Here is a 22,240-nt window from a genome sequence, read left to right as displayed (position 1 = left end):
ATAGGGGTAGTGTGGATTTTAAATGGAATAGCTCATTAATCTACTAGAATAGATTGTCAAGGCCTGGGGTAGAATTACACACATTATTGTTTCCGTAATTGGTTTTTTTTATCTGACCAATTGAAGTCTTTGTGACAGTTTATACAATGGCTGCCCTCTTACATTTTGATAAGACCAAAAACAAAAGGTGGTTTGTCTCTGGTTTCATGGGTGATTGGAAATGTAATGCAGTATGCATTTTCCCTGAATTGTCTTTAAATAGAGTATTTTAACAGTAAATGAAGTACTACAGTTTGTCCACTCTGAAGTACAAAGTGACATCGCGCGCGTATACAGCGCGTAAACAGTGCGCAGTGCTGCGTCTCTGCTGCAGGTCTCGGCACAATGTATGCGTCCGCGTCCGTACTTTGTACTTCAGAGTACACTGACTGAAAGTACTAAGATCTCCATCATATGCTTCCGATACAGAATTTTATTTAGGGCCCCCCCAATAAAAATTGTTGTGTTGCCCTCAGCGACTGACCCTAAATGCTGAAAAATCAGGGTCGCATTTTTTTAATGACAAAATTTGAATTGGGGGAAAAAAACAATCGACAGACGACCTAACTTTTCCATTTTCCCATTTGAGGGCAACATAACATTTTTTTTGTTGGCCTTATTGTAAATTATATCCAGACTTTATGCTAGAAGGAAAAAATCAAACAACGAACAAAATGTGAATCATCTTTTTTCTGGTAAATTTAATGTGCACGCAAGATTTTATTATTTTTGTTGGCCTCACCTTGATGATAGATTATTGGTTCAATGATCATAAAATGGCATTTGCTCTACTTTTGTTCACCTCAAGTATGGCAATTATGTCAGAGCTTTTTTTCGCCGTTGCGCCGCAAGCGTGGAGACAATCTACCGTTAAGTGATTAACTTTATATAAGCAATTCAATACTGTGACCATCAACATTACTATCAAACTTGGAGGTTGAATTTGGTATGATTTTGAATATTTTTATGAAGCTTTTATGAAGAACGTGTTTGTTGAATAATTTTTTGAATAATTATTTAAATGTCAAAACCATTTTGTGTGCATAACACATCATTTGAAATCAAGTCTATGACTGATAAAATATATTTTGGAAATATATTTATAGTGCCATTACTGTTACAATGACTAAAACACCCAATGATCACGGACATATGAGAAGGTACACAAAAATAAATTCACTTAAAGAGATTGTCAGATGTCAATCGTATTCAATTTGGACTCAATATATTATTAATTGAAGCACTATGTATTTGTTGCAACTGACATCAAAATTTAATAAGTAGATTCTGAGACAAAAACCAGCTGCTATAATAGCGTCGTAACACCATGGCGTAACACCTGCATGCTTTGTGTAGTTAACTCGACTTCCATGATTGTATCAGAAATTGTCAGGCTAGTACGAAAATTGCATAACTAACGTTCCCTGAAAGTGAGTTATGCAAAAACTTATTTTGCTGACATATAGGTTATCAACCAAATCCCAAATGGGCTATTCCATTTAAAATCCACACTACCCCTGTTTAAGATTTTGGAAATATCTTCCACAGGGGGAGTATGTTTTTCAATGTAATTAGTCAGGGTAAATCATTTTGAAACCTATACTCCCCCTGTATTATGCATTTACTTATTATCTTCCACAACTGGAGTGAGTATTTCAAATGAAAGTTATCCAACTGTCTGTTCTATTTGAAACTCATACTCCCTCTGTGGAAGATATTTCCAAAATCTTCCACAGGGGTAGTGTGATTTTAAATGGAATAGCTCATTGGTTTGCTTGAACAGAAGCCTGGGTGATCCGACTTTCTGGTGGATGTTTAGATATTTTCTGTGTGTGTGAGACCACTTGCCCCTCCAAGATAAATCATTTTTACTGATAATCACCCCCTCTTCCAAATGGACTTTTCCTTTTTGCACAAATGCACTACACAAAATACACATTAATAGACGCCATACTTCTGCAGACACATTTAAATTCACTTCATTAATCACCTCGACAAGTCATTATTGTTTTAATTAGCTAATTAGTGCACTACTTCCTATTCAAGAAAAACACAACACAATTTTTTTTTGGATTCAAAAATACTATCCTACTTTGCCAAATGATACATAGCTAAATCTGAATTCTTCAGTTAGTTCTAACTGGCAGTGAAAGTCAAATTTTAATGTTTGGTCAATTTTTGGAAATGAGGGGCAAAAATATGTGTCATTAGACTAATCTAATTTTTGGAAAATACATTTGTTAATCTTTTTCATCACATCACCGATTATCAAAAATAACATAAAATATTTAAATTATGAGCTAAGTGTTAGCCTATACTCAAGATTTTAAATGCTAAAGACTTGTGCCAAGTCTTAGAATTTTGTGACTAAAATTGTAAGAAAACATGCAAAATTTCACGTTTTTGGCCCATATTTCCTCAAATTGCACAAATACTAAAATTTGATTTTATTGCCAGTTAGAACTAACTAAAGAATTAGGATTTAGCTATGTTTCATTTGGCAAAACAAGATACTCTTTTTTAATCTAAAAAAATGAACGCTGCATTTTTCTGGAATGGGGAATAGTCACAAAACCATTTGTCTCACCTAACTCACAAGGATCCACAATATGCTCATCTATCAGGGGCACAGTTCTTTAACCCCAATATATTTGTACATTCATTGAATGACCTTTGAAAATTTGGGTAAATATTCTCATACTCTGCAACTTGAGGTCAAATTTTGCACTATGATTGTTTAATTGAGGTTATTGAACTATGCCATTGGGAATGAGGCCATTGTGGTCCATAGTGAGTGACTCTTACCTCTGGCGATGTAACAGGTGTGGTGTATGTCTGACTGCTGCCGCCATAGTTAGTCCCCGGACTGAAATTGGTATTGATATTGGAATTGCTACTACTAAGGCTACTGGTGACTTGGTTGTACGGTGGTGGGCTGCTGCGATCCCCTCCACCGATATAAGAAGATGAGGGAGTGATGTTGGAGGAAGGCACTTGAATTTCCTCAACTTGGTCCTCGTAATGTCCGGCGGACGAGATGCCCATTGCTTTTAATTTGCGTTCTGTTTCTAAAAAGAGAAAAAAGAAAAAATGGCAAACGTTACAATGTAAGGATAGTTACCAAGCCATTACAGATAAACAGCAGGTTTGAGAACATTTATGCACTAATTAGTTTCACGTAATGGATTTGGAATAATCTGTTTACATGTTAATCAATTAAGGAGTTGATTAATTTGACACTTTGCATTCTATACATGCAAGGGGAAAAACAGTTTAAATTACTACAAAACTAACCATTTTCATCCTCAAATAGATTCATCAGGATTGTCCGATTGAAATTATTTACAAGGTTCTAAAACAAATCCAATAAAATAAGTGATGTTGACATACCTCAATGTTTCGTGCTGTAACACAGCACTTTCTCAAATTGAATGCCCAGATTTGTGAAAGTGCTGTGTTACAGCACGAAACATCATTGAGGTATGTCAACATCCCCTATTTTGGATTGGATTTGTTTTAGAACCTTGTAAATAAAACCATTTTCATCCATAACATTATAACAAGTGGAAAAGGTGTAGAAGACCATAGACCCCTTTCTAGGGTCTGTGAGAAGACTTTCAAACAACAGGTTCTAATCTGAGGCCAAATTGTGTCAAATTCAACTCGATATATATTTTGAACTGGAATTTAACATAAAACTATTAAACCTTTCCAGCTGGATAGATACAAAACACTCTCAATATGCTGGTCGATTTCACATTTTATGTTATCTACAGAAGGTGTGAATTATATCCTTTATACACACATCACTTTTGTTTTAAAATTGACCAAGTAATAATGACACACACACAATTTTAAAACAACATCTTTTGCACAAAATGCAATGGGATTTGAACAGTAAAGTGGCAGTTGAAACTCTGGTAATAACACTTTTACAGTGCATGATGGGAAGTACTTAAATCATCCTCTGGATGCAACTGGAATTGAGATGACAGTAAAATCTTCGACACATGGGTGTGTGGAATTTATGTGGAGACTAATGGGGGGGGGGGGCCTGTTAGCAATATCTAGCTGGTACATAATATTACGCAAACTTTTTTGGCTCCATTTATGGTAACAATTTGGTCGTTCTCAGTACATTTAAAAAATGTTATGGTACCCAGATTTTAATATGAAGATCATTAATGTGATGAGAAAACAAGCTGTATTTTGTGTAGGTAATTTTTTCTGCTGGGAGTACTATGCCCTCTTTTAAAACTTTATTCCTGTTGATGCTCTTAGATCATTTGAAATCATTGGTTTATTTTATAGACCGTGCAAATTATTTTGTCATTACTGTTATATTTAAGAATGGGACAATTTCTAACATTAATTTATCAACTTCTACGTTGACCTATTGCTAGTAGTCAAATTTTTACCAACCAGGTCACCAGTAATAACACATTTCTATTGTTTCTAATAATACAGAGAAATCAATTTCCCCATCATTCACTGCTTGATGAACAAGACCACTTACGACATTATCAAAATATCACATGAAGAATTGTTTCAAAAATTGATTTTGTCCATATGTCAAATCCATAAAGATTGATTTTGGTGAATAGGCAGTTTGGTATAGACATGCATTAATGAGCTACATTTTAACCACTGTCAGGACTCTCCTCAATTTAATTAGCAATTGATGCCATAAATATAAAATGAGATTTTGTCTGATTGGGCTATTCCCATATTACCCCTGTAGACGATTTTGAACATATCTTCCACAGGGGGAGTATGAGTTTCAAATGGAATGAACACATTAGGCAGCTCCATTTGAATTACATACACCCTCTGAGATGAAAGATATTTCCAAAATCTTCCACAGAATGGAATAGTCCATTTTAATGACTTGCTCTGAGCAACTGGTATCTAATAGACTACAGTAATTATGTTGCATCTCAAAGTGTGAGGATGTTACATTGGTGTTAAATTCTTATGTGGTATGAAAAATTATGTAACTAAAAATAGATTTTTTTTAAATTGGGTGAAGTCTGTTCCACATGTCACAGAAGAGATGATCTGCACAAGTTAGTTTAGGATCATCATAAGAAATACACATGAAAAAGAGAGCAAGGGAAACAAATTGATGCTATGACCCCTTTACATTTATAAGTGTTACCCAGAGTGTTACATAACTTGCAAACACACACTGGCTGCAAGCCTAGCTCATTCATGACCTTTAAAAACATTACCCATTTACATTAGTTTGAAGAATTGCAGTAAAGGTGTCTTTTATATATTCCTTAAGAAAATAGTGATGAAACGAAACTGTTTTATTCCATTCTTATAGCCACTTAAAGATTTCATTTCATTTCATTCCATTCCATTCCAGGTTTACTAGAAAAATGCATTTTGCAGACAAAGCCCGAATTACATACATTGCACAGATAAAAATACATAAGGCATATAAATATAATTTGACAATATTTTTAAACAAAGAAACAAAGACACTTCAAATGTGAAGAATCTTCCTTGCTCGGTCATACAATTCATCACTCGCATTTACACAACTACACCACATATTCACACACACTCACACCCATCACCTCCCCAATAAATAATTGACCTACAATTACCAAAATTAGTACTGCAACAAACAGTAAATGCAAACTTTCTTCACTTCGCACATACACCCAACACATCACACACACGCCCCTACACATCCCACGTCTTCAAACTCATTATTCACACACCCTTACACACCCCAATCCAAACTCAAAAGCCATACCAACAAAATATCAAAAACTAAATATTAATCAATGATCAAAAACACTAAAAACTATGACAATGCGACTCTTTGAGGCACCCATCACATGTTTGCTGAGATTATCTTTGTACTCTAGAGCTGTTTGATAATGTGCTTCATTTATAATGCTTAAATAAAGGCATCCACACTCTATGCTTTAAATCAACTTATTCATTAATTCACAAGAAAAATACAATAAGGCGCCTTTTGCAGGCAATCTGAGTACTGTTATACCTGATGTCATTATAAAGAGGCGTCAAACACTGCATAATCTATGCTATGTTAATGTCCCATGTGTCATTGACTGCAGCTTTACTGCTGTTTTTGGTGTGTTTTTCACAATTTAGTTGTTGGCACTACGATATCTGTTTCTCTATTTGCATGAATACAGCATATTATGATTGCAACTATAATTCACAAAGCGTTGTCAACCCTTGAGCCCTAAGTTGTATTAAGCATTCTCCTAACAGGTGAAAAACAGGTGAAATTATCCTATAACTATCGTTGACTTTACTAAATTAAAAGGAAATTAATTTTTAAAAAGTTCTTGAAAAATTAACTGCCTTTACATCATGAATTATTCAATTACATATTTTATACCTGTTGGATGTTAATTTTCATAAAAACGCAAAAAAGATCTGGTATAGTGTATACGTATTTGTCACATTTTTTCTGGGTTTTATCTGCCTTTAGTCATATCATAGATAATCTGGAAAATGTGGCAGCTTGGGAAGCCTGATTGTTTTCTTTCTTTTTGTCTATAATCTATATAAACTAAATCACATGATGCTTCCACTAAGGCAGTATTTTCTCAAATCAGTACTTTTTTCCAAATCAATTAAAGGAAAATTTTGAAAATAAAGGGTTAAGTTAAAGCCATAATGTACGATCTTATAATATGAAATTGGTTAATTTTTTCAAACCTGATTTTTTTGCATATTTGTAACGTTTACACATGTCCCAACTTGCACCTAAATGGAATGGGCCAAATTTGTTGTCTTTGTAGGTCAACAGAGCAAAGTTCAACATATTATCATAATTTAAAAATTATGATAATATGTCCTTCCATATATAGAACTGCATGTCAAATGACCAAAATAACCAGTGGGGTTTCTTTCACTTTACCTTGTTATTTCAACTTAAAGTGGACAGCAACCCTTCCCGGCAGTTATTACTAATATTATTTCAACATTTTTAATGAAGAATAAAAAAATTAAAATTTGATGGAAATCGTACATTAAGGCTTTAAGGGACCATGTGGTACATGCAATTCTTGCGTTTCACAATACGATGCCAAAATATGCAGTGAAAATGTCGACATCCAAAGCCCACGTAATACGAATACAATACAGGAATACATCATTGTGGGTTTAAATGTTATTATAATGATGTTACATGCAAACGCAGCTAGAATGGCGATGTCGACTCTGGAGTCAAAAATTTGACTGCCAAGAGCACCCGCTTGCGGCGCATCGTATTGTGAAACACAAGAATTTAAGTGAGCCAAAGCAGGCTTCACTGTAATGGGATGGACCCTGAAACCCCTGAAAAGAGGAGATCTCTGAAAGGACTTCTAAAAAGACACTTACAGGTTAATATTAATACAATGTAATTTTGCAAAGGGCCACTTATCACAACAGCAGTAAATACCTTATGCTTACAGGCATAATTACTGCTAAATAAATAAAATCTCGTCACATCGTACCAAAAATGCATTTCACAGGAATACTGCTCAGTTCAATACTTCACATTAGACCTTCAATACACAAGATACATCACATAGAAATGGATTCAATTCGAATGACGACATACTTACAGGCATAAGTCGCAAAATTTATTGGAAACATTGATGCAGGAATGGACAGTTATAAATGTTATAACAAGTTTACAGTAATGATTTTCTTCTTAAGAAAATGTTGTTGGCCAAATTTAGATTTGAAATTAAATTTAGACACAGAAAAAGTAATAAAAAAACGTTAAAATTATAAACTAAAAACTAAAACACAAAATTTGTTTTAGAAGGGCCGACCCTGATTTTGGCCAATTTGGGTCGGTCGGTGGACGGCAAGCAAACAAATTTTTTGGCTTTATATAGTCATTTGCTCCCCTCAGGGTTCAAAGAATCAATGAAATGTAAATAAAATTTGCATTTCACACAGTATTGGCTGTTCCATTAGAAACCCACACACCCTCCATTTGAAATCTACACTCCCTGTGTGGAAGATTTTTCAGGTCATACAGGGAGTGTATGGATTTCAACTGGAACAACCCAACCAGCCTATACAGAAATATATTTCCCTAGAAGATATTCCCTAAATAAAATGAGCAAATTTGCATTGTGCTCAACAACTCAGCAGCGGCAACTGATGAGTCGGTTTCATGTGTTGGATATACACCGGCTTCTAATTCACCAAGATTTTGACAGAAAAATCACGACCCCTATTTAGTGTCAGTTTACAATCCAGAGAAGGCTATTATATAGAGGCCCAGGGCAACATGGGATCACCTGCCACTACAAATCCATGGTCTGATAATTTAGCGCACAATTTGAACACTATCTGCGTGTGACGGGCTCGGATTGCAGACAAAACACGTACACAATTCCAGCAATGTCCAAATAAATCCACAGCACTAAACGCCACACTTATATTGACACACATAACGTGCCTCTTGGTAGATACGTGCTCATCAATAATTACCCATATTTCTTGTTTTCGTTTCTTCATGAGTGGCAATTGCTTATCACTACAAACAAAACGTTCCCAATTGGGCTATTGCAGTTGAAAACCACACCCCCATGGAAGACATGACCTTAAATCTCCCACACAGGGAGTGTGAATTTCAAATGGAGTCACCCATTCAGTGTCGTCTGCTCCAAAATGGGTTATTCCAGCTGAAATCCATACACCCCCATGGAAGACATGACCTTAAATCTCCCAAAAAGGGAGTGTGAATTTCAAATGGAGTCACCCATTCAGTGTCATCTGCTCACAAAATGGGTTATTCCAGTTGAAAACCATACACCCCATGGAAGACATGACCTTAATCACACAGGGAGTGTCAATTTCAAATCGGGTTACCTGAATGGGTGATTCCATTTGAAATGTACACCCCTGGTGTTGGAGATTAAGGTCATGTCTACCACAGGGGGTGTGTGGATTTCAAACGGAACTGCCCATTTCATGCTCAATTTCAACACATAAACGGCAATCATAAAACTATGCCAGTAGGCTCAATTATCTCGCATTAGCCTTTGTTTACAGATCCCCCTTGTTTCCTTGACAACAAAGTAAGATGAAATTGGAAGGAAATGGGGAGTAAAAGGATGCATGGTTGATATGATAGATGATATGTATGTACCTGTTGTTTCCTTGAATCGAGGCACCTCGTCTTCTTCGTCTTGTAGTGAGCTGCTGACGGTGAGCACTTGAACTGTTGTTAGAGAACCAGAATTATTTAGTGTGTATGATGCTGGACCATCAATCCCTGGTGAAAGAGAAACAGAGAACCAGAATTATTAACTCGCTCCATGCGGGTGCGTGCGACTGAAGACGAGAAGTTTTAATTTTTTATTTAATTTAAAAATTTCAGAATTGTAAATTGTCATGACTATATTTGGAGTCAGCATGTAAAATGCATTAAAATGAGTGCAAACAAGGCTAGTATTGGTTCAGTGGTTCTTGAGACAGCCTTTGATATTTTGAGAAATATCTCAGGACTTTTTATGTTGAAACCTATTTTAGACAGCACCTATAAAATTTAGGGTAGATGGCCCATGATTAAAAAAACCCTTGTTACAGGTAGTTATGGTGATATCATGGGACGGTTCTGAAATCTGAGTGGTGAGTTTTGCATCACAAAATTGCTTTAAAAGTCACATGTTTTGTACCATAAATGAAAGATGCTTGAGCAAGTAAGCTTTAAATTTAATTTATCTTGTGAATCTCTGCAAGTTAATCCGTAATCAAGCAGACATACTTTACACTTATTGTGTACATCTATGGGAAGCTCCGTGGGGAACTCAATTAGTGGAACGTCCCTTGATACGCATTGTTTTGTCAAGGAAAGGGGGAAGGATTTCCATTAGTTTTAATAACAACAGTCCTTGCACTTGTTTGTCCACTTCATCTACAATCCTACCCTGGTATGTCAGTCAACAGCAATTCACAATATGTGACCCGGCAGCACAAATGAGCCGTAAATTCCCTAAATTGTATTCTGAGTTATGGTGTAAAATGTGTACGAAGGTCGTATTCATCGTTAACTTAAGCTGGCCCGACATCTGTCTCATTTTGATAGTCAAAAACTAATCAATAATCCTATTGTTGAAGTGGATAATAAGCTTCTACCTTAGATGGCTATAGAACTTTTAATAGCTCTGGTCTTTGTTTGCTTTTGCTAAATCCTGTTCAAGTGGTTCGTTACCAGGCATTGTATGCATAACCAACAATTAACAATGAGAGAACTTTCTTAAACCTCGTTGACTTGGGGATGATTTGAAATGACCTCCAATTATGACTGTTTGATATTTATTGCCAGCAATGTGGAAAAAGAGACACATGTAAAAACGTAAAAAGCTATAATTTTGTTCAAGGAGCAAAGTTTAACAAACCATAACCCCGCGTCTGGATATCGTTTGAAGTCAAATGATATACCATTTTTAAGTTTATGATGTTTATTTTTTAAACACGAAATAAAACAAAATTGACCGGGGGAGGAATTTACGGCTCATTCGCCGTGAACGGTCACATATTATTATATTACTTAGTCCAGTATTTACTTGTTGTCAAATTCCCTGTGTACCTGATGCATTAGACAAGAGAGACCTGTTCTCATTTTATGACTAGCATAAATTGTAGAGCTCAACCGATATGCAGGCATGAGACTGCACTTTTGGGGAAAAAAACCCTAAAAATGTGGATGAAATTGGGCAAAAACTACCAAAAACAGGCTGAAATTAAATTTTGACTGAAAATAAAACTGAATTCAGTTTTAAAACAGAAAATTCTCATGCCTGGATATGGCATTTGTCTAATATCGGCCGATATCCGATCTGATCCGATATCGGTAAAAAAAAATTATTATTTTTATTATTGTTGGGTTTTTTTGGCGACTTTAGAGAATCACTGGACCCATTCTGAACTTAAATTGGGCTATTCCAGTTGAAATCAATAGACCCCTATAGAGTATGCATTTTAAATGGGGTCACCTGAATGAGTGACTCCATTTGAAATCTATACCCCCCCCCCCCCCCTGTGTAGGAGATTAAGATCATGTCTTCCACAGGGGTGTATGGATTTCAACTGGAATACATCAACAGTACACTGTACACAGGGAATTTCCATCAGCTAATTTGCTGAAAGCTGATGGCTACTTTATTGGGCTATTTTAGCTGAATCCATACACCCCCTATGAAAGACATGACCTTAATCTCCCACACAGGAGGTATAGATTTCAAATGGAGTCACCCATTCAGGTAGCTGAATTTGAGATTATATCTTCTATAGGAAGTATATGGATTTCAGCTGGAATAGCCCAGTTTGTCTAATATTTTCATTAGCTGTTTGTTTCCTTGGTTTAGCTTCCAAACAAAGCAGACAACTTATCCTCGTTGTGAGAACATGTGAGGTAGCAGATAGGGACAAACTCTGTACATGAAGGGTCTACATTAAATGACAGTTGACAAAATAACAACATGGTTCAATCAAACTCCAGAAGTGCTGATTTTACGGGATAACAATTGAAGTACTAATGATGCCTTCAAATCCCAGTGATCCTGATGCATTATTTGAACCTTGAAAATGATATTTTGATCTTCTGAAGAAATTTTGAGCTCAAGCTGGAGACAACACAATTTGAGCTGGTCCACTTAAAATCTGGAGCTGGTCCACTCAAAATCTGATTTTGATTGGTAAAATCTACTGATTTACATATTTTCAATTTCTCATATATACATTTAAAATTGGTTGATGAACCATGGAAGAAATCCAGTCAGTTCCATGTACAAAAAACACGCCTGCACATTGGGAAGTGTCAAAAATGTACATTTTCATGCACATATTTGGAATCAGTATGAAAAATGCATTAAAATGAGTACAAGCCTATTATCGTTTCAGTGGTTCTTAAGATAGCTCTTGAAATTTTGGAAAAATATCTCAAAACTTGGACTTTGTATGTTGAAGCCTATGGCTAGCACAGGGCATTAAGCACTTCATAAGCACACTTGGTTGATCTTATCATTGGTGAAGTTTAACCCCATGAGAACTACCTGCCGATTGGCCAAAAAGAAGTTTTCATTATCAATTGGACCAATCAGCAACATTGTTAAAATAATTTCACCACGCCAAAAATTGGGGTGAATTATTTGCAAAGCTCCATTCTGATTGGTGATTAAAGTAAATATATCATGTAATTAACCAATCAGAGGCAATGTTAGATCGGCAGGTAGTGCTCAGGGGGTTAAATGCCTAAGGAAGGGCAGTACCTTGTAAACCATCGCTTGCAGATGAGCTGTGTGCTGGTGATACAAGTGGTCTGGTTTCTTCTGCTGTTTTTCTTCTTGATTTGCCTCCGGAACCTTGCCTCTCTTCATTGGGCTGCACCATCATCGGCTGATTGTGTCTTTGCCGCTTCTCCCTCAACAAGGCACGCTGTCAAAATAAGACAAGAAAACAAAAAGTGTCCTTGGATTAGCATAAAATCTTAATTGCTTTTGCTTTTTAATAATTGTTTAAATATATACAAGCATAATCATCATCAGTTTTCTCCGGAGAGCCTGCTTGCTATTATTACAACTGAAAATAATTATGAAAGTCATTAAATATGTACATAATATACATGAACAAGATCCACAAATTGATGACATTTCCTTTTTTTTCTTCGTTTATAAACACCCTGCTGATTGATCATGGATTTGTGAAGTTATTAATATTGGTAAATCTTGAAAATAAGTTTAATAGGTACTTTTATATGTATTACATTTCTACAAATTAAAAACAAATCTCAAATTACTGTTAGTGTGAAAGCATACAACATCTATGCACTTCTTTCCCTCTTTTCTTATTTTTTTTTTCAAAATCATATTTCACAATTGATTCAAAATGTATTTTATAGAGTAACAGTAGATTAGCAATTATGCCATGCGTAATATTATGTCCCACCATGTTTCTTTTTCCATATTTGCTAGTTAGGGAAGACTTGACCTCTAAATGACCTTTAACCTCATACATATGACCTTTGACATCCATTAATTTGCCCTGTGATCCAATTTGGGTTACAATAGGCCAAGGGGTTGAAGATGAAATAGTTACCTAATGCAAGGTTGAAACCTTTCCTAACTACTTATTCGGCAGGGACAATTAATTGACATATTGCGAACATTCCGAACAAAAATATAATCATTTGACTTTGGATCATTTCATTGATCCAAACACCATTGAGCCATTTACTTATTAGTTGCATCTGACCCTACCATTTCAAATCACATTTTCACAGATCAAAAGCCACTTTAATTCCCAGAGCACAATATGCTAACAGTGATTTACAAAAAATATATTTCAGACATAATTCACTTACATATCCATTGCTGGATATAAACAAGTAGCATTCTATTTTAAACTTTACAACTGGCAAAGAAAATAACAATGCCGAGCTTCAATGCCACCAGAAATGTTGTCATGTTTGAGTCTAAATAACCAAGATTTCAGCTGCATGTACTGTTTATGGAGCATGCACTACACTGTATAACTGGTTGATTGAAGCGTAGTATTTTTACTCTTATTTTATTTTATTTATCTTATTTTTTAGTCACTATAAAAGTCTCTATTAAGGGTGTGAGTGAGTCCCGGGAATTCGAGTCCTGATTTGGCACATCAAAAGGGGGGCAAAGAATTTTTGGCATGGCCAAAGGAGGGGGGGGGGCAAGCAGTTTCTGGCAGACCATTTTGAACATTCACCACCCCATTTAAAGGTCAAGGTCTATCTACATATAGACTGGAAGATCAATTAAAAGTTGACACTCATAGAAATTACGTAGTTCACAAGGGTTCCCAAGAAAAATGTAAAATTAGATTAGAAGAAATCAATTTTGGTACTCCTCAAGTCATTCTACATGTTGCCAATTGGGACTTCTTAGGATGTGTGGAAATATTGAACAAAAGTAGGCCATTCCATAAAGCTAACGCTATAGATGCACCACCTTAATATCTGATATAGATAGCTAATATCAGCAGTAGGTAGCTACTTCACTGTTAATATCAGATGTAGATAGTTACTTCATCAACACCAATATCAGCAGTAGGTAGCTACTTCACTGTTAATATCAGATGTAGATAGTTACTTCAACAACACCAATAGAGGCCATCAGCGTGACGTCATATGCCGCCATCTTGTGGGTACACGCTGTGATGGTCGTTCGATCTCCATGCGTGAACAGTAAAATCATCGTGTTTGATGCGCGATAACAGCTGCGTGGCTAGCTGCGCCCTGCGTGTAGTGTCCGACGCATGAACAGACAGATCATTAATTTTGTACCCACAAGATGGCGAAAGGCTGACGGCCTCTATATCAATAGTAGGTAGCTACTTCAATGTTAATATCAGATGTAGTTAGCTACGTCATCAACACTAATATCAGCAGAAGGTAGCTACTTCAATGTTAGTATTAGATGTAGATAGTTACACCAACAACACCAATATCAGCAGTAGGTAGCTACATCGATGTTAATATCAGATGTAGATAGTTACTTCATCTGTAGATAGTTACTTCATCAACACCAATACCAGCAGTAGGTAGCTACTTCAATGTTAATATCAGTTGTACATAGTTATTTCAACAATGCCAATATCAGCAGTAGATAGACTTCAATGTTAATATCAGATGAAGTTAGCTATGTCATCAATACCAATATCAGCCGTAGGTAGCTACTTCAATGCTAATATCAGATGTAGATAGTTAATACTTCAACAACACCAATATCAGCAGTAGGTAGCTACTTCAATGTTAATATCAGATGTAGATAGTTACTTCATCTGTAGATAGTTACTTCATCAACACCAATACCAGCAGTAGGTAGCTACTTCAATGTTAATATCAGTTGTACATAGTTATTTCAACAATGCCAATATCAGCAGTAGATAGACTTCAATGTTAATATCAGATGAAGTTAGCTATGTCATCAATACCAATATCAGCAGTAGGTTGCTACATCAATGTTAATATCAGATATAGTTAGCTACGTCATCAACACCAATATCAGCAGTAGGTTGCTACATCAATGTTAATATCAGATATAGTTAGCTACGTCATCAACACTAATATCAGCAGTAGGTTGCTACTTCAATGTTAATATCAGAGGTAGATAGTTACACCAACAACACCAATATCAGCAGTAGGTTGCTACTTCAATGTTAATATCAGAGGTAGATAGTTACTTCAACAACACCAATATCAGCAATAGGTAGCTACTTCAATGTTAATATCAGATGTAGATAGTTACTTCAACAACACCAATATCAGCAGTAGGTTGCTACTTCAATGTTAATATCAGAGGTAGATAGTTACACCAACAACACCAATATCAGCAGTAGGTTGCTACTTCAATGTTAATATCAGAGGTAGATAGTTACTTCAACAACACCAATATCAGCAGTAGGTTGCTACATCAATGTTAATATCAGATGTAGATAGCTACTTCATCAACACCAATATCAGCAGTAGGTTGCTACTTCAATGTTAATATCAGAGGTAGATAGTTACTTCAACAACACCAATATCAGCAGTAGGTTGCTACTTCAATGTTAATATCAGATGTAGATAGTTACTTCAACAACACCAATATCAGCAGTAGGTTGCTACTTCAATGTTAATATCAGAGGTAGATAGTTACTTCAACAACACCAATATCAGCAATAGGTAGCTACTTCAATGTTAATATCAGATGTAGATAGTTACTTCAACAACACCAATATCAGCAGTAGGTTGCTACTTCAATGTTAATATCAGAGGTAGATAGTTACACCAACAACACCAATATCAGCAGTAGGTTGCTACTTCAATGTTAATATCAGATATAGTTAGCTACGTCATCAACACTAATATCAGCAGTAGGTTGCTACTTCAATGTTAATATCAGAGGTAGATAGTTACTTCAACAACACCAATATCAGCAGTAGGTTGCTACTTCAATGTTAATATCAGAGGTAGATAGTTACTTCAACAACACCAATATCAGCAGTAGGTTGCTACTTCAATGTTAATATCAGAGGTAGATAGTTACACCAACAACACCAATATCAGCAGTAGGTTGCTACTTCAATGTTAATATCAGAGGTAGATAGTTACTTCAACAACACCAATATCAGCAATAGGTAGCTACTTCAATGTTAATATCAGATGTAGATAGTTACTTCAACAACACCAATATCAGCAGTAGGTTGCTACTTCAATGTTAATATCAGAGGTAGATAGTTACACCAACAACACCAATATCAGCAGTAGGTTGCTACTTCAATGTTAATATCAGATATAGTTAGCTACGTCATCAACACTAATATCAGCAGTAGGTTGCTACTTCAATGTTAATATCAGAGGTAGATAGTTACACCAACAACACCAATATCAGCAGTAGGTTGCTACTTCAATGTTAATATCAGATATAGTTAGCTACGTCATCAACACTAATATCAGCAGTAGGTTGCTACTTCAATGTTAATATCAGAGGTAGATAGTTACACCAACAACACCAATATCAGCAGTAGGTAGCTACTTCAATGTTAATATCAGATGTAGATAGCTACTTCAACAACACCAATATCAGCAGTAGGTAGCTACTTCAATGTTAATATCAGATGTAGATAGTTACTTCAACAACACCAATATCAGCAGCAGGTAGCTACTTCAATGTTAATATCAGATGTAGATAGTTACTTCAACAACACCAATATCAGCAGTAGGTAGCTACTTCAATGTTAATATCAGATGTAGATAGCTACTTCATCAACACCAATATCAGCAGAAGGTTGCTACATCAATGTTAATATCAGATGTAGATAGTTACTTCAACAACACCAATATCAGCAGCAGGTAGCTACTTCAATGTTAATATCAGATGTAGATAGTTACTTCAACAACACCAATATCAGCAGTAGGTAGCTACTTCAATGTTAATATCAGATGTAGATAGCTACTTCATCAACACCAATATCAGCAGAAGGTTGCTACATCAATGTTAATATCAGATGTAGATAGTTACTTCAACAACACCAATATCAGCAGCAGGTAGCTACATCAATGTTAATATCAGATGTAGATAGTTACTTCAACAACACCAATATCAGCAGTAGGTAGCTACATCAATGTTAATATCAGATGTAATTAGCTACTTCATCAACACCAATATCAGCAGCAGGTAGCTACTTCAATGTTAATATCAGATGTAGATAGTTACTTCAACAACACCAATATCAGCAGTAGGTAGCTACATCAATGTTAATATCAGATGTAGATAGTTACTTCAACAACACCAATATCAGCAGTAGGTAGCTACTTCAATGTTAATATCAGATGTAGATAGCTACTTCATCAACACCAATATCAGCAGAAGGTTGCTACATCAATGTTAATATCAGATGTAGATAGTTACTTCAACAACACCAATATCAGCAGCAGGTAGCTACATCAATGTTAATATCAGATGTAGATAGTTACTTCAACAACACCAATATCAGCAGTAGGTAGCTACATCAATGTTAATATCAGATGTAATTAGCTACTTCATCAACACCAATATCAGCAGCAGGTAGCTACTTCAATGTTAATATCAGATGTAGATAGTTACTTCAACAACACCAATATCAGCAGTAGGTAGCTACATCAATGTTAATATCAGATGTAGATAGTTACTTCATCAACACCAATATCAGCAGAAGGTTGCTACATCAATGTTAATATCAGATGTAGATAGTTACTTCAACAACACCAATATCAGCAGCAGGTAGCTACATCAATGTTAATATCAGATGTAGATAGCTACTTCATCAACACCAATATCAGCAGTAGGTTGCTACATCAATGTTAATATCAGATGTAGATAGTTACTTCAACAACACCAATATGAGCAGCAGGTAGCTACTTCAATGTTAATATCAGATGTAGATAGTTACTTCATCAACACCAATATCAGCAGTAGGTAGCTACTTCACTGTTAAGGGGGTCTCAATGTACACCAAAATCAGCAGGAGGTCGCTACTCCAATATTAATATCAGATGTAGGTGGCTTCTTCATCCACACCAAAATTAGCAAGAGATGTCTACTTTATGTATGTTGATAGCCAATTACTCAATCAATAAGAAAATCACTTGTAAATGGCATTTTAATCAAGCACTCATATCATTTCTATATCAGTTAGTATTTTGGTAGATAGCCACTAAATGATCACATAAAAAAGAATGTCATCAGCACCCCATATCTGTAATTGATACAATGCCAAGTCATATCTGCAGTATATATATTGACTTCCTGAATACTTTCACCAGCTATAGGCCTAGATAGCTACATAAACACATAAACATTACTTTGTAATGCTCCTTATCATACACACTGTAAAGTTCATTAATATCACTATCAATAGAAGAGAACTGCTTTCGTAACTAGTTTTTGAAGTCAGCATACTAAGCTACCCTCTATAAAAATGTATGCCATGTAGATTAGCAAAATCAATATATTAATTTTTGAGATCAATATTAATTTTTGAGTTTTGATCCTTCATAGTTTATCCAACAATCAAGCATCTAAGTCTTACAAAAGAGAAATCTTACCATTACTGCTATAAAATCGCTGCCCATATGTAAACCATCCCCACTCACGAACAAGCAATCAGCAACTCATAGCTACTTGTGTTGCACCGTGACAAAACACTTATATGAAAATGGCCAGCAAAGTGGATAAACATATTTCTTAATAATCTGACCTACAGTCAAAAATAGACACACAAACTACCTACAGCAATGAACATTGGAGAAAAAGCAGCAGTAGATGGTGACATCAGCCTCAACCTCTTTGTTTTCTTGTTCAGTCCCGGCAATGATATGACTCAAAACAAGAAAGGTAAGCAAGCCACACTTGATTAAAAAGCCACAGCCAAGCTGACATTGAGAAAACAACATCTGTGCTGTATAACACAAGATAAACTCCATTAGACTGCAAGGCTTGGAAAAAACATCTTACATCCTGTTGTGTTGTGTCCCTGTAATTATGACAGGAACGCACAATGTGAAGCTAATTATCAAGGCTTTACCTTCTGGAGATAGATGTCTCAACCTTTGTCCAACACCAAACACTTTACTTATCACTTACACTACTCTAGTCATATTCATATTGGCAGAAAATCTCAAAGGTTTCACGACTTGTTGTTCACTACTCTAGCAGGGCCTTGATTTCCTCTTGGTTTGCGAGAATCAAAATCCATCATAGTCACTGCACTTACTGTAATGTATATATGATACAATGAGAGAAGTTGATTCTCGCAACTGAATCTTACGAGAATCATTACTAGAATCGATTCTGCGATTCTCGTCGAAATCTAGACCCTGTTTAGTCATGTTCATACTGGCATAGAACCTCCAAGGTTTCACCGACTTGTTGCAAAGTCTGCGATAAACTCGTGTCCACAACAGATTTGGCAGACTGTGATCTGACAGAAAAATGGACTTGAAAAGAACTCACAACCATCTCAACACCTGGTTACTCTAACAGTGTGTTTATACTGAGCACCTCGCATTACTGCGCTTTCATCTTCCCCCGCATTTTAATCCTCTCACCTTCATCGGGTCATTTCTACTGCCCTGTAAATGCAGGGTAACAATTCACTACCCAACCCATGTATTTAGTGGGGAGGAAGTCTAGAAAAAAGTTTTTGTGTACTTCAAGGTCAGATTTTGAATCCGCACACTGTATTGTAGTAGGCTAACTTCCGGTGTCACCTGCAAAATCCTCACACGAACTGTTTCTACTGCGAACGTTACCACATATTCACCAATAGGTGGTTGATGGATTCACTCGCATTACCGCACATTCACCTTCACCCGATCTGTTTCTGCTGAGGCCATTACCGCTAATTCCTCTCATCACCCTGAATTCCCTCGAATTCACCCCAACTGTTTGCTCAGTAGAAACATGCTGAAAGAGTGTTTTGCAGTTTAATTCTCAATGTAAACATTTCTGAACTGGGTAAAATTCATGTCATAGGAATAATATTACAAAGTAATTTCAGTGCTCCGATGACTATTCATGGTTTCATCAAACTGTTTTAAAATCTTAAGATAAATTTCATTATCTGACCACTGTGTGAACATGTTGTGACTATGTAGCTTCAGGTAATGACAGTGCTGATTGGATCACTTCTTTTTTCACATTGGATTATTCCATTTAAAATCTACACTCCCCCTGTGGAAGATTTTGGAAATATCTTCCACAGCGGGAGTATGATTTTCAAATGGAATTACCATATTAGCAGCTCCGTTTGAAACTCACTCTCCCTCAGGAGATGATTCAGGTTGACTCTTTCTCAGTGGGTGTATGAAATTCAAATGGATCTGCCTAATGTGCTCATTCCATTTGAAATCCATACTCCCCTTGTGGCAGATATTTCCAAAATCTTCCACAGGGGTAGTGTGGATTTCAACTATATTTTCAGGTATATTCTTTTAAATATTATATCTAAATAATATATCTATTGTTTAACAAAAACAAGTGTTTTCTTATTAAAAATATGCAGTTAGTCAAATGTCACATGGTTGGGATCGGGTCATCAAGCAACTTCCTCATCGATTGACCTCAGATGACCCCAAATCTTCCACCCAGCTTAAAGCCGAAGGTTTTGGCCGAAACGTCGGTGATGCCATTTAACCAAAAAGTGAGTTTTTCTGGTTCACCAGATTTAATTATCTACTAATTGATCAAATCCCAGATGACTGAAAGTATACACAGTGTCAAAATACATATGTGATGCAATCAAGCAAAATGATGTCAGGAATATTGATTTTGAGAAATAGCCAAAAATAGTATTTTATTGTTCTGAGTAACACTAAAATAGCCATAACTCTAGAACCATACGTCTAATTATGATGGGGTTTTCAGCAAAACGAAGCTCTGAAAATGGTGCAAGCAATGAAATTGAAAACCAAATTTTGATTTTAATCAACATCACATATTTTGTGTTCAATTGATCAGTGACATTCTAGGTGTTGCTAGTAAAAATGATCTAGAAATCTACAAGCTCTTCTTGATCCTTGATCGCACATCATAACTTTATTGATGGATCAGGGATTACAGTTAAGGATCACACTGAAATAATCAGGCCAAATATGAATCTCACTAAAAGGATTGGGAAAATATAGAGCTGCTTTAAGGAATATTGCCCCCACAGACCTTTTGCCAATAGATTGAGTAGTACCCCCTGTGTACATCCTTAATTATCTTTTCAAAAGTAACGCTCATCAATAGAACAGCCACAAGTGATCAAGAGCAAATGCGCGCATTGTTCACATATGCACACCTGTACGAATCATATGCTTTTCATTTGTAAAATTTACTGGTAAAAATGGATAAATTTGTTTATTTCTCACAAGACTGGCTGCAGTATACAAAGTTGCAATTACAAATAAAACGACTGCATAGCTAATGAGAAATCGTTGGTTCGAAATGGATTGCAAAAAAAAAAAAAAATCTACAAGATTGAAATGGTCAGCAGCATTAACTCCTATCCATCCAATATTTTCAAGCACTCAGGTTTAATGTTTTCTTCAAATACATTTACTGGGTCATGCAAATATAAAAAAAGCTCTTTATCCTATAATACTCATCCAGCATTAGAGCCACTATTAATTATCATATTTTCTATCACTATTATTATCTTCAGAGTAGCCTATAATTAGCTTCATTTGCTAACGACCCTCTCATTATAAAGCTCAGTTGGGTAATTATACACATATGAGTGACGTGGTCAGGGAAAAACTACTACTTAATGCTAAAATTGACTTTAAAAATTGTATGCATAAGAAATGTCTATAGTTTGCTCGGCTTATAATTGGTGAAAATTATTCAGCTTTTGTCACTACATGTCAATAAACTACTGAAAATGCTTGTATAAATTCCCATAAGCGTGCGATGTACAACGAGCGTGCATGACAGGCCTGGAAAATATGTTTATTTTTTGCTTTTACTGCCAGTTAGAAGTAACAAAAGGATTACGATTTAGCTGTTTCATTTGGCAAAACAGGATAATATTTTTTTATCCCAAAAAAATTAATGCTGTATTTTTCTGGAATAGGAAATAGGATCTGCGAGTGTTAATTTTAGTGAAATTAACATTTTCAGCATAGGGTGGGCTTTCGGGTAGGTAATTCAAGGTATAAAAT

General features: G+C 35.7%; 1 protein-coding gene across 1 annotated transcript in view; it reads right to left on the bottom strand.

Annotated features, from left to right (window-relative positions):
• LOC140136831 (tubby-related protein 3-like) overlaps positions 1-22,240 on the bottom strand; it is a 159,223-nt gene that overhangs the window by 61,444 nt on the left and 75,539 nt on the right. Inside the window, exons 3-5 of the mRNA XM_072158429.1 lie at positions 12,309-12,474; positions 9,185-9,310; positions 2,845-3,107 (exon numbers count right to left, since the gene is read on the bottom strand). Of these exons, the coding sequence (XP_072014530.1) occupies positions 2,845-3,107; positions 9,185-9,310; positions 12,309-12,474 (555 nt within the window). The remainder of the gene's footprint in view (positions 1-2,844; positions 3,108-9,184; positions 9,311-12,308; positions 12,475-22,240) is intronic.

The sequence above is a fragment of the Amphiura filiformis genome, chromosome 17 (genome assembly GCF_039555335.1).
Source record: "Amphiura filiformis chromosome 17, Afil_fr2py, whole genome shotgun sequence".
Lineage (NCBI taxonomy): Eukaryota > Metazoa > Echinodermata > Ophiuroidea > Amphilepidida > Amphiuridae > Amphiura > Amphiura filiformis.
This window is presented reverse-complemented; position numbering and strand designations above follow the sequence as displayed.